The sequence below is a fragment of the Trypanosoma cruzi genome, genomic scaffold, assembly GCF_000209065.1.
Source record: "Trypanosoma cruzi strain CL Brener 1047053516315 genomic scaffold, whole genome shotgun sequence".
In the NCBI taxonomy this organism is placed as follows: domain Eukaryota; phylum Euglenozoa; class Kinetoplastea; order Trypanosomatida; family Trypanosomatidae; genus Trypanosoma; species Trypanosoma cruzi.
Genome location: NW_001849343.1, coordinates 70,396 through 80,402, shown reverse-complemented (window position 1 = coordinate 80,402; position 10,007 = coordinate 70,396). Strand labels below are relative to the sequence as shown.

The 10,007-nt window shown below is 50.9% G+C and overlaps 8 protein-coding genes across 8 annotated transcripts, besides 13 other annotated features; all 8 read right to left on the bottom strand.

Moving 5' to 3' along the window:
* Positions 1–2,914: a sequence feature (areas not merged during assembly with more than two copies in the genome that could not be assigned to a particular haplotype).
* On the bottom strand, positions 151–819 carry Tc00.1047053507673.70 (hypothetical protein, conserved; the record flags this gene model as incomplete). The annotated part of the gene is made up of 1 exon (XM_801181.1): positions 151–819. The coding sequence occupies one exon, from the start codon at positions 817–819 to the stop codon at positions 151–153; it is 669 nt and encodes a 222-aa protein (XP_806274.1).
* Positions 911–1,345, bottom strand: Tc00.1047053507673.65 (DNA-directed RNA polymerase subunit, putative; the record flags this gene model as incomplete). Its single annotated transcript, XM_801182.1, has 1 exon — positions 911–1,345. One exon carries the CDS (start codon positions 1,343–1,345, stop codon positions 911–913), a length of 435 nt encoding a protein of 144 aa, XP_806275.1.
* On the bottom strand, positions 1,923–2,645 carry Tc00.1047053507673.60 (hypothetical protein, conserved; the record flags this gene model as incomplete). The annotated part of the gene is made up of 1 exon (XM_801180.1): positions 1,923–2,645. One exon carries the CDS (start codon positions 2,643–2,645, stop codon positions 1,923–1,925), a length of 723 nt encoding a protein of 240 aa, XP_806273.1.
* Tc00.1047053507673.50 (hypothetical protein, conserved) lies at positions 2,773–3,315 on the bottom strand (the record flags this gene model as incomplete). The annotated part of the gene is made up of 1 exon (XM_801179.1): positions 2,773–3,315. The coding sequence occupies one exon, from the start codon at positions 3,313–3,315 to the stop codon at positions 2,773–2,775; it is 543 nt and encodes a 180-aa protein (XP_806272.1).
* Positions 2,915–3,361: a sequence feature (haploid, Esmeraldo-like haplotype).
* Positions 3,362–3,858: a sequence feature (heterozygous, Esmeraldo-like haplotype).
* On the bottom strand, positions 3,568–5,760 carry Tc00.1047053507673.40 (hypothetical protein, conserved; the record flags this gene model as incomplete). The annotated part of the gene is made up of 1 exon (XM_801178.1): positions 3,568–5,760. One exon carries the CDS (start codon positions 5,758–5,760, stop codon positions 3,568–3,570), a length of 2,193 nt encoding a protein of 730 aa, XP_806271.1.
* Positions 3,859–4,543: a sequence feature (areas merged during assembly that could not be assigned to a particular haplotype. This can correspond to areas where the two haplotypes were merged or to regions with more than two copies in the genome that were merged during assembly.).
* Positions 4,544–4,552: a sequence feature (heterozygous, Esmeraldo-like haplotype).
* Positions 4,553–5,073: a sequence feature (areas merged during assembly that could not be assigned to a particular haplotype. This can correspond to areas where the two haplotypes were merged or to regions with more than two copies in the genome that were merged during assembly.).
* Positions 5,074–5,101: a sequence feature (haploid, Esmeraldo-like haplotype).
* Positions 5,102–10,007: a sequence feature (heterozygous, Esmeraldo-like haplotype).
* Positions 5,856–5,880: a microsatellite.
* Tc00.1047053507673.30 (hypothetical protein, conserved) lies at positions 6,167–7,261 on the bottom strand (the record flags this gene model as incomplete). Its single annotated transcript, XM_801177.1, has 1 exon — positions 6,167–7,261. The coding sequence occupies one exon, from the start codon at positions 7,259–7,261 to the stop codon at positions 6,167–6,169; it is 1,095 nt and encodes a 364-aa protein (XP_806270.1).
* Positions 7,302–7,331: a microsatellite.
* Positions 7,604–7,623: a microsatellite.
* Positions 7,784–8,632, bottom strand: Tc00.1047053507673.20 (60S ribosomal protein L13a, putative; the record flags this gene model as incomplete). The annotated part of the gene is made up of 1 exon (XM_801176.1): positions 7,784–8,632. One exon carries the CDS (start codon positions 8,630–8,632, stop codon positions 7,784–7,786), a length of 849 nt encoding a protein of 282 aa, XP_806269.1.
* Positions 8,698–8,725: a microsatellite.
* Positions 9,329–9,355: a sequence feature (AT_rich).
* Positions 9,526–10,007, bottom strand: Tc00.1047053507673.10 (serine/threonine-protein phosphatase PP1, putative; the record flags this gene model as incomplete). The annotated part of the gene is made up of 1 exon (XM_801175.1): positions 9,526–10,007. A coding segment is annotated over one exon (482 nt), but the record flags the coding sequence as incomplete, so codon positions are not given.

The window sequence follows — 10,007 nt, the reverse complement described above, 5'->3', positions numbered from 1 at the left end:
AACTCCTCCTGACGCACGTCATCATTTACAGGTTACACCTCACTGAGGTCTCAAATACTGAAAAATAGAAAATATATATGCGTATATTAATCGGCACCAAAAGGTACCGACGTTTGTTGTTACAAACGTTTTTTTTTTCTTTTTACTTCTCTAAGCACAGCACTGGAAAAAACTGGAAACAAAAAAGAAAACACAGGCGACGCAAATGAGGTAGAAGGCCTCGGAAAACTTGTAGCCCTGATCCTTAAAGGGACCGTACTGCGAGGATAACACGGCGTCGCTCTGGCAGTAACCCCTCATGTACCCATACACAATAAGCGCCAGACACACCACACACGCGACAAACGCAATGGAAATCAACAAGGACGTGACACACCCCAAGCAGCAACAAATTCTCTGAAAAATCATCTGAATAATCACAAATAACACGACGACGAGGCCAATTCCTGCCGCAGCCACAGCCGCGCCCTCTGATACCTGAAAAAATAGCTTGTACTGCCCGCACAAACTCTCACTCACATCAACCTTGGTACCAACGCCACCTGAAACGGTCGTCTGGTTGTACCACAGTGTCTGCTTTACCGTCGCAGCGTCGTTCCCCTTCTTGAACACAGGAAAGATGTTCGCACACACAGCGCAGGCGGTGGCCAGCATGGCGAGAACCAACACGATTACACGGCAGAAAGAACACATGTTTCCTCCTTGACGATTTTGAGAGAGCTTGCTTCTTGCCTTAGCCTTGCTTCGGGGAGACGGAGGGCGGAAGGAAAAGGGGAAAATGGGGAAATGCACACCAGTTCGGCAAGGGGGAAGGGTCATCAGCGCGTGGAAACACTGACAGCTGAGCGCGCACCTCTGTGCGTGACAGGACAACAAGGGAAAAGCACCCGCTCCAGCACGCTCTTGCCCTTCAGATGTTTGTGTATCGCTCGTCAGCGGGACGGTCAAAGTCGATGTCCAGTTCGCATATTCGCCAGTCCTCATACGTGTTGTCCGGAAGCACCCGCCGTACGATGAGCGGTATGACACCCTCGCGAAGCTCCTTTTGGGCGATGATGAGCGGATCCGTCTCGCCCTCCAAGGCCACCAGCACCGGCGCGTTCATGCTGATCTGCAGCGCCCGTGTGCCAAGGATGCGGGCCCGCTCGTATTTTGTCAGCACCGGCGCAGTCACACGGTCCTTGCCGTCGCGTCTTACGGCAGTGCCACTCGCCGCCCGCCCGGACAGGACAACGTCCGCGCCATCGCCCTCGCTCTGTTCGTCATCACTGCGCAGGGTGCTCTCCTCCTGTTCCTCGCCGAAGTTCAGACTCAGCCGGTCGTCATCCCCGTCACGGTCGGACATCTCCCTTCCTTCCCCAGAAGCAACCCACAACAACACGCACAGAGCAAAAAGAGGCAAATATCACACCAGCTACGTGCGCCCGTGCCCCTCGCACGCTGAGCACAGCACAACTGGTGCAGCAGACCGTCACTTCCCCGCACACAGGCACCATACACACGCGCAACAAATCACCGGGACGCACGTGCGCACGCCAAACAGGGGTGGGCAGCGACAACGGCAAACAGAGCAGCGCACTCGCACTAAACCAACCACCAGTTTGTCGTCGCACAAAAAGCAATAACATACGACAAACAATTGCAGCGAATGGCTACTCACACAAGCCACGCTGATGGTGGCATTCCGGCAAAGGTATTGCCGAGCACACGCAAAGCAAAAATTCTCAGAGGAGAAGAAAACATAAAACTGAAGATGCTAACACCACTAAAAGCAACAGCAACAAAAATAAGGACACTCCTTTTCCGTATGCTTCCAAAGAAAACCAGGTGGCAAATCAGTGCGCAAACAATACGTTCGCCACACAGCACTTCCCTCCTGCGCTATCCATGGGTCGCGTGCGGCGCTGCCGCTCTTTACTTCTCTAAGCACAGCACTGGAAAAAGCTGGAAAGCAGAAAAAGACCGCAGGCGGCGCAAATGAGGTAGAAGGCCTCGGAAAACTTGTAGCCCTGATCCTTAAAGGGACCGTACTGCGGGGATAGCACGGCGTCGCTCTGGCAGTAACCCCTCATGTACCCATACACAATAAGCGCCACGCATGCTCCGCAAGCAGCGAACGCAAGGGAAATCAGCGAGGCTGCGCAGCAAGTGAAGCGGGAGCTCTTTTCTTCCAGAATGAGCTGGGCGATAGCAAGACCCAAAACGACGAGGCCAATGCCTGCCGCAGCCACAGCCGCGCCCTCTGATACCTGAAAAAATAGCTTGTACTGCCCGCACAAACTCTCACTCACATCAACCTTGGTACCAACGCCACCTGAAACGGTCGTCTGGCTGTACCACAGTGTCTGCTTTACCTTCTTAGTGTTGCTCTCCTTCTTGAACACAGGAAAGATGTTCGCACACGCAGCGCAGCCAATAGCCAAAATGGTGAAAATCAACACAGTCACGCGGCATGAGAAATTGTTTCCTCCTTGACGATTTTGAGAGTACTTGCTCATAGCCTTAGCCTTGCTTCGGGGAGACGGAGGGCGGAAGGAAAAGGGGAAAATGGGGAAATGCACACCAGTTCGGCAAGGGGGAAGGTCATCAGCGCGTGGAAACACAACCGCAAGGAAGAAGTAACTCCTCCTGACGCACGTCATCATTTACAGGTTACACCTCACTGAGGTCTCAAATACTGAAAAATAGAAAATATATATGCGTATATTAATCGGCACCAAAAGGTACCGACGTTTGTTGTTACAAACGTATTTTTTTTTTCTTTTTACTTCTCTAAGCACAGCACTGGAAAAAACTGGAAACAAAAAAGAAAACACAGGCGACGCAAATGAGGTAGAAGGCCTCGGAAAACTTGTAGCCCTGATCCTTAAAGGGACCGTACTGCGAGGATAACACGGCGTCGCTCTGGCAGTAACCCCTCATGTACCCATACACAATAAGCGCCAGACACACCACACACGCGACAAACGCAATGGAAATCAACAAGGACGTGACACACCCCAAGCAGCAACAAATTCTCTGAAAAATCATCTGAATAATCACAAATAACACGACGACGAGGCCAATTCCTGCCGCAGCCACAGCCGCGCCCTCTGATACCTGAAAAAATAGCTTGTACTGCCCGCACAAACTCTCACTCACATCAACCTTGGTACCAACGCCACCTGAAACGGTCGTCTGGTTGTACCACAGTGTCTGCTTTACCGTCGCAGCGTCGTTCCCCTTCTTGAACACAGGAAAGATGTTCGCACACACAGCGCAGGCGGTGGCCAGCATGGCGAGAACCAACACGATTACACGGCAGAAAGAACACATGTTTCCTCCTTGACGATTTTGAGAGAGCTTGCTTCTTGCCTTAGCCTTGCTTCGGGGAGACGGAGGGCGGAAGGAAAAGGGGAAAATGGGGAAATGCACACCAGTTCGGCAAGGGGGAAGGTCATCAGCGCGTGGAAACACTGACAGCTGAGCGCGCACCTCTGTGCGTGACAGGACCAGAAACTGTTTCTGTTTTTCATTTCCTTTTTGTATTACTTTTATTTTTCATCTAAAAGAATACTATTTGATGCATTATACGGCACAGTTGTTACTTTTTTGTAAAGCCTCAAGCATGCGTCCCATGTACAAGCGGAATTCTTCGGGTTTTATCTCTCCATTTGTTGTGGTTGCACCCTCGTTTGTGAGTAAAGAAAACCGCAGAAATCGCTGCGCCCTCTCGTCATCGCCAACTGTATTGTTGATCCAAAAAGTGCAGCCGCTGCGCCATGTCTCTATGTTATGTGCTACACAATGAGGGTGTTTGAGAAGAAAGTGAACACGTGAGTCCAGTATGGTCGGCTCCGTCTCTGGTGGATAGGATGTGGAGGCAAAGACCTCAAGCGGAGAATATTCATAGTCGTATTTCAAAAGTGCGTACTGTGTGCGTAGTCCGCCGAGGTCGCCCTGCATGCCCTTTATGCCGTGAACGCGTTGCACTTCATCCAATATATATTTTCTTTCCCCATGGGTGAGTTCGTAGCGACGTCGATCGGCCCACAATAGCAACTCGTCAAGCCACGACGGCCTAAAGGTTCCAAGCTGTTGCGTGGCATGCTGATAAAGCTCCAGTAGCTTGGGTGACTCGATACGCAGATATATCTTCATTAGCCTAGAGATGATCCGGGTGGTGAGAGGAGTCCCCTTTTCTTTCATCCTGCGCAAAACCTCCTCTGCCCCGTTAGCAGGGTCCATGGAGTTATGTGCATGTTGCAGGAGCGCACAGAAATAGAACTCGTTCGTGCAGTGCATCAGCTGCTGGTCGTGGCACGGCTGAAGGTATTCCTCCTCAAAGCGAGGAACCTGGCATCTGGATAGTGCATTAATGGCAGTCTGCAGCAGGTACTCATTCCCGCGGCGGTCCAAGGCGTGGCTGCCATCACCAAGGGCATCTTTCGCCTGTGTAAAGGCGGCGAGGGCCAAATCCGCAGCTCGCGTCTCACCTGCTGCAATGAGTACAATGCTCCACACACTTATGCCAAGTTGCACCCCATCACGTAACATTGCCCGTGCAATAAAAACAATCTTCCCGTTTTCCTTTGCTGTCTGAAGTACGTTCAATAACTGAAAGATAAGGTACTCCGAGACCTTCTCCATTGATTTTCTGTCCCTCGATCCTATTGCAGCTTCTGGCCTCTTCGGATCATCCTGCCGAATCTTCCGCGAGCAGGAATGAAGGAGATCGTTACAACTGACCTGCACAATTCCAAGGTAGGAACCAATGTCGTCAAAGTACCGAAGTGCGGAATCCACATGATTCCCAACACGGCATGTCGCAATAAGACTCGCGTAGAACCATTGCTCCTCGGATATCTTCCCTCCCTCAACAGTTACACCGGCGTTCATTCCAGAACCATCATCACCCTCTCCTCGCGTTGTATAGCGTGGCCTTCGAAGAAATCCCTTTTGGAGACAAAATCGAAAAAAAAGCATTTCCCCCTCGTCGGCAGATGAAGCATACTGCACAAACCGCTGGACAGTGCGTATTGCATCTTGTGTTGTAAGCTCCTTATAAGCATCGGGATACACTAATTCCATATACTCATCATAAATGTAAGAGGCATCCTTAAGGGCCTGCTTGTACTCTGCATCCTGTTGTCGTCCGTGAATTGAGGCTACGCAAATGCAGCGCCAAAACGCACGAACCAAGGAGAAGGCACTCATCACTTCCCAACCGAGGGATGGTACCTGCTGTAGGTGTTTTACGCAGTAAGAAGCTAAACGAATCAGGTCAGAAGTACTACAAAGGGCGTACGCACTGTCTACGACAAAGTCTGAGACGGCAAAGTCACCAACCCTCGTGTCATTGTTTTCCGTCACAGAACCGATCGTCGTAAGGTTTGCGCGAGCGAAGTATACATCTAAGCAGAGCTTGTGTAGCTTAGCGACATGCGCCAGATGGGCATACTCACGGACACACTTTATACTTACCTCTTGCACACGTCGAGAAATCAACTCCGACACAAGTGCGTGAACCACCGTAGTTTGGGTGGGATCAAAGTTTGTTCGGCTAAAACGATATAACCGACGACCAAACTCTTCCTGTGACAAGAGTGACAATTCATGCGCCAAGTGCCGATAGGCCTCAGTATTGGTGTCAACTGAAGGTTCCGCAACGGCTTGGCGAAGTTGGAAGAAAATCTTGTGTTTACTGTCATTATTGCTCGTGATGCCATGCAAAGAAGATGGCAAGGAATTTACCACCCGTGCGAGAATGCACCGTTGCATTATGCCTTCCTTTTAATTATCCTCACAGACATAAACCTCCCAGCCCGTGCTGATCATCTGCGTGATAGATTTTAGTGCACACGTGCGTTTTGCATAAAAAAAAAAAAAAAAAAAAAGAAATGTTTGAGTTTGAAGTTCTAGTGTGCGTTGGAGGCGAGAAAGAGAAAACTAAAGTGCGATGCAAACGGAGGCAAAAAAAAGTGGGCACAATCCAAAACATCCCGTACGACATCCTCGCATGTCCTCCCCCCTCCCCCCACGGTGTGGATAGGAGTGAAAGAGAGGAGCCACGCACGCACACTCACTCACTCACAAGTGAAAGGGAAACGGGGCCAAACCAGTTGAAATTTGACACGACCCAAATTTGAATAAAATTCCCCCCGTTCTCCTTAATTCCCTCAGTGTGTTACTGCTTAAGCCCCTGAAGGGCCACAGAAATGTCAGCGAAGTTGAGTTTGATAGCCGGTTTCCCACCGCTCCGTGTTTCTTTTTGTTCCTCCTTCTTCTCAGATGTCACGGGGGCGTACGCGTCGAGGAGGTCCTGCACCGGCCCGTTGTGCCACAGCTGCCACTCTGCCGAATTCGGACTATTCTTCCGGCGTGCGATCCATTTGCCCCACGCACTCTCCGCGTCTTCCAAGTCCTCCGCTCGACGTTCCGCAGGCACCGGATCAGCCGCATTCGGCAGACTGAAAACATGCTGGTGTAAAAACCGGCATTTCTCCTCTTCACCAGGGCACAAACCCATCAAAAAGCCAAGACATAAATCGTAAGGCGCACGACGAAACAAGCAAGTCTCACCGTGTATACAACGTCCCCACACGCGGCAACATGGATGGATCTCATTCTGCTGCCGGGCTAATGTTGGCCCTCTGCCAGTCGGCGCTACATCGCTACCTACAGAGGGAATTGTTTTCATTGCTATAGCGGGGAGATTTTGAATGTGTGTAGGCCGATCACCACCACCGAGGGTTGGGTTGGCGACGCGCTCGCCTGACGGCGCCACGGCCTCGGCGGGGCGGCTGGCGATGTCTTCAGACATCTCCATCACCTTCGAGGGCTTGTAATTTAGCCACGAAAGAAGGGATGGAAAAGGCACAACGCGGCTTGGACGGTAAGAACGAGGTCGAATAATACGAATAAAGCACCGTGTGCAAAGCATCAATTGGTGCACCGCATCCACGGCGATGGTGTCCGAGATGATGTTGTCCTTTCGACATTTATGGCAGTAAAATGAAGCTCGCTCCTGTAGCTGCCAGAGCTTTGTGTTGGGGGCAGCCCTCGCATTTGCATCGGGCGGTAACTTCTTCTCTCGTGCGTTGAATGTGGCAAAGTTGTTAAACGTCAGGCGCCTGGGGCCACGGCTGTTGTTTTCGCTCGCAGTTAACGACATGTCGCTGCTGTGAGGAGCGGGTGGGAGACGCTGTCGTTGGTACGGCGCGCCTCTATCCGACGTGGCATGCCGCTGCAAGGCGATTCCGTTGCGTGGTGCCCTACTCATCGCTTTAACACTGTATCCCTCCTTTTATTTCTCCTTTCGATTTTTTTTTTGTTTTTTTTTTTTTTTTTTTGCAGTTGTTTTTTTGTTCGTTTCCCCCTTTATTCGTGAAGACTCCGTCTTCACCAGGAATCCCTCCCGCCACTGCCTCTAAAGAGAATTCGGGCTTCACTCCGCGCTGCCCCACGGGAGTATCCCCACTTGTGTGTGTTTGTTTCAACGAGGAGGGACAAAAAGGGGTTGGGGAAAACTCATGTATTCTGCGACCACGACCAGAAGAGCAGCAGCAAGACGGCAATCGGCAAACAGACGCGCACTCAAAAAATGAGGCCACCACACACAAGAATATATATATATATATATATTGCAGGGAAGCCTCACGTATTTCCCAAAAAAAAACAAAAAAAGAATTAAAACAAGGAGGGTACTGGTGCCATCGCCGGCAAAAAAAAAAACGTCGGAAGTTGCGATGACGGGACAAAAAGGGGCCACAAGCATCAATCACAGTCACCGTCGCAGATTTCACTACGCGTAGCCAAACTTCTTCAGCACCTCCAAGTTATTCTTGGAGACCTTCGAGAGAGCCTCCTTGCGCGCAGACTTCCAGGCGGCGCGCAACTTCTCCGTCTTCTTGTGGTGGCGGGTTGCCTTCTCCACACGGGCTGTCTCAAGCTTCTTTACAACATCGCTGTATTTCCAGCCAACGTGCTTGCACATGTTCCCCAGCACCGTGTAGGGACGCTCACTGCGGTAGCAGTAGTGTCGCTGCGCCTTGGGGATGACCACACGGCCACCGGTGCGCACAACGTTCGTGGGAATGCCCTCGTACGCGACCAGCTGGCGCAGGGCCTTCTGACCGCGCTTGGTGTAGCGGGGTAGCATTGAACGCACCGTGCGAAGAAAAATGTCGGAGGGGCTGCGGTGGTGGAAAGGACCGAGTTTCGGGTTTGACAGCTTCCGCTTGCGAAGGAACTGCAGGTACTTGATCTTGTTGCGGATTTCCGTTCCTGCAATCGTCAGCTGCTCGCAACGCACCGCGGTAATCTTCTTGCCGAGCAGAAGCTGCTTTGCGACGATGGCGGCAGCACGCCCCAGCACGTGGTCCTTAAGGTCCACGACGATGATCTCGGGGCGGTGCTTCTTGCAGCCCTTGCGGGAGCGTCGGTCAACGGCCTGGCGGGTAGGAAGCACCATCTTCGCTGTTGCTGACGCGTGCGCCGGAGACACCTGCGTGGGGTGCAAAGGAAAAAAACAAAAGAAAAAGAGCAAAACCCACAACACCAATGGGGACATGACGCATGCACAGAGGGAAATGAAGCTGGCGTAAAAGGGGAGAGAACACGGGGCATGAATACAAAAAAAAAAAGCATACATGCACTCAAAGTAAATAGATAAATACACGCATGGAAGAAAAAGAAAAGGAAGCAAAAAAACAGAAAATATGTATATGTATATATATATATATATTCTGAGAGAGAAAGACCGGCAGGACTTTGTGAATGTCTGGAAGAACACGCCGCTGAGTGAGACGCCGGGAGGAAAAAACACCGCCAGATACACACACAGACACACAATTATCAATCCTCTATCTTCACTTTTCCTTTTTTTTACTCTTTTTATTTAATTCAAGTGCGTGTGCGCACGTTTTAAAACGCGGCACCGAGTTCATTCACAGCCTGAAAGTGTCCGCAAACACCCCCCTTTTCATTCCAAAGTGCCGTCTGGAAATGAAACCCTCACAATTTCGTCTCGTCATGCCCACCAGCACACACACACACACACATAGCCCCCTCGAGCACACAGTCAGCACACAATTAAAAACATATGGCTGCATGTGTGCAAGAAATACGTGCCCGCCTCACTCCGAAGATGGCGCTCTGAGCAGTATGCGTTTTTTTGTGTGTGTGTTTTTTTTTTAGTCCCTCTCTTTCTCTGTTTGTGCGTGCGTCTTCCCCGTGCATTTCATTTCGGCGATGAACCCCCCTTCTGTAGGGGATATTATGACTCATCTCCTCTTCCCGGTCATGTGAACCTATTCATGTATGTATATACATGCCCCGTCTCCTCTTCTTTTATTATTATTATTTTTTTTTTTTACGCGCCTCCTGATTCATCGTTCATTTGCATATCATTGCTGCTGATGCTGCAGTTGTTCTATTTTCATCATTACACTCAACATTTACTTTATATTCTTATTATTGTTTCTTCTTTGTTTGTTTGTTGCCCTCCCCATTTCTGCTCTCCTTCCCCCTCACCCCACTTTCCCGTTAGTACTGCGGCTTGAAGACCTGGAAGCTACACTTGCAGTTCTCATCCATCATCAACATCGCCCCACTGTTCGTAAACTCGCCGCAGTAGTTCGATGCGCTAAATATCGTCACCAACCGCCTTTCCGCAAAAAAGGCGTAACCGTTATCGACCACCTGGTGGGCCCGCAGCACAACGTCAATTTTAAGGTTCTCGCAGGCCCGTCGCACGACGTCCTCGCCGAACGTGTAGCTGACGCCGCGCTGGCTCTGCATCCATCCGCAGCTATTTTCTTCGGGGTCTGACCATAAAATGTCGCAGGCTAAACCCGCGTCCGGCACCACCAGCGGACGGCGGATCTGGTTGATCTGATTGAGGTTTCGTAGCTCTGGGCTCAAGCCACCGTGCATGCAGAGCGCAATCTCCTCAATGAGTGCGGCGATGGGAAGACAGTTAAAGACGTCTGTGAACTCCTTGAAAAGCTTCACGGAGAATCGGCGCT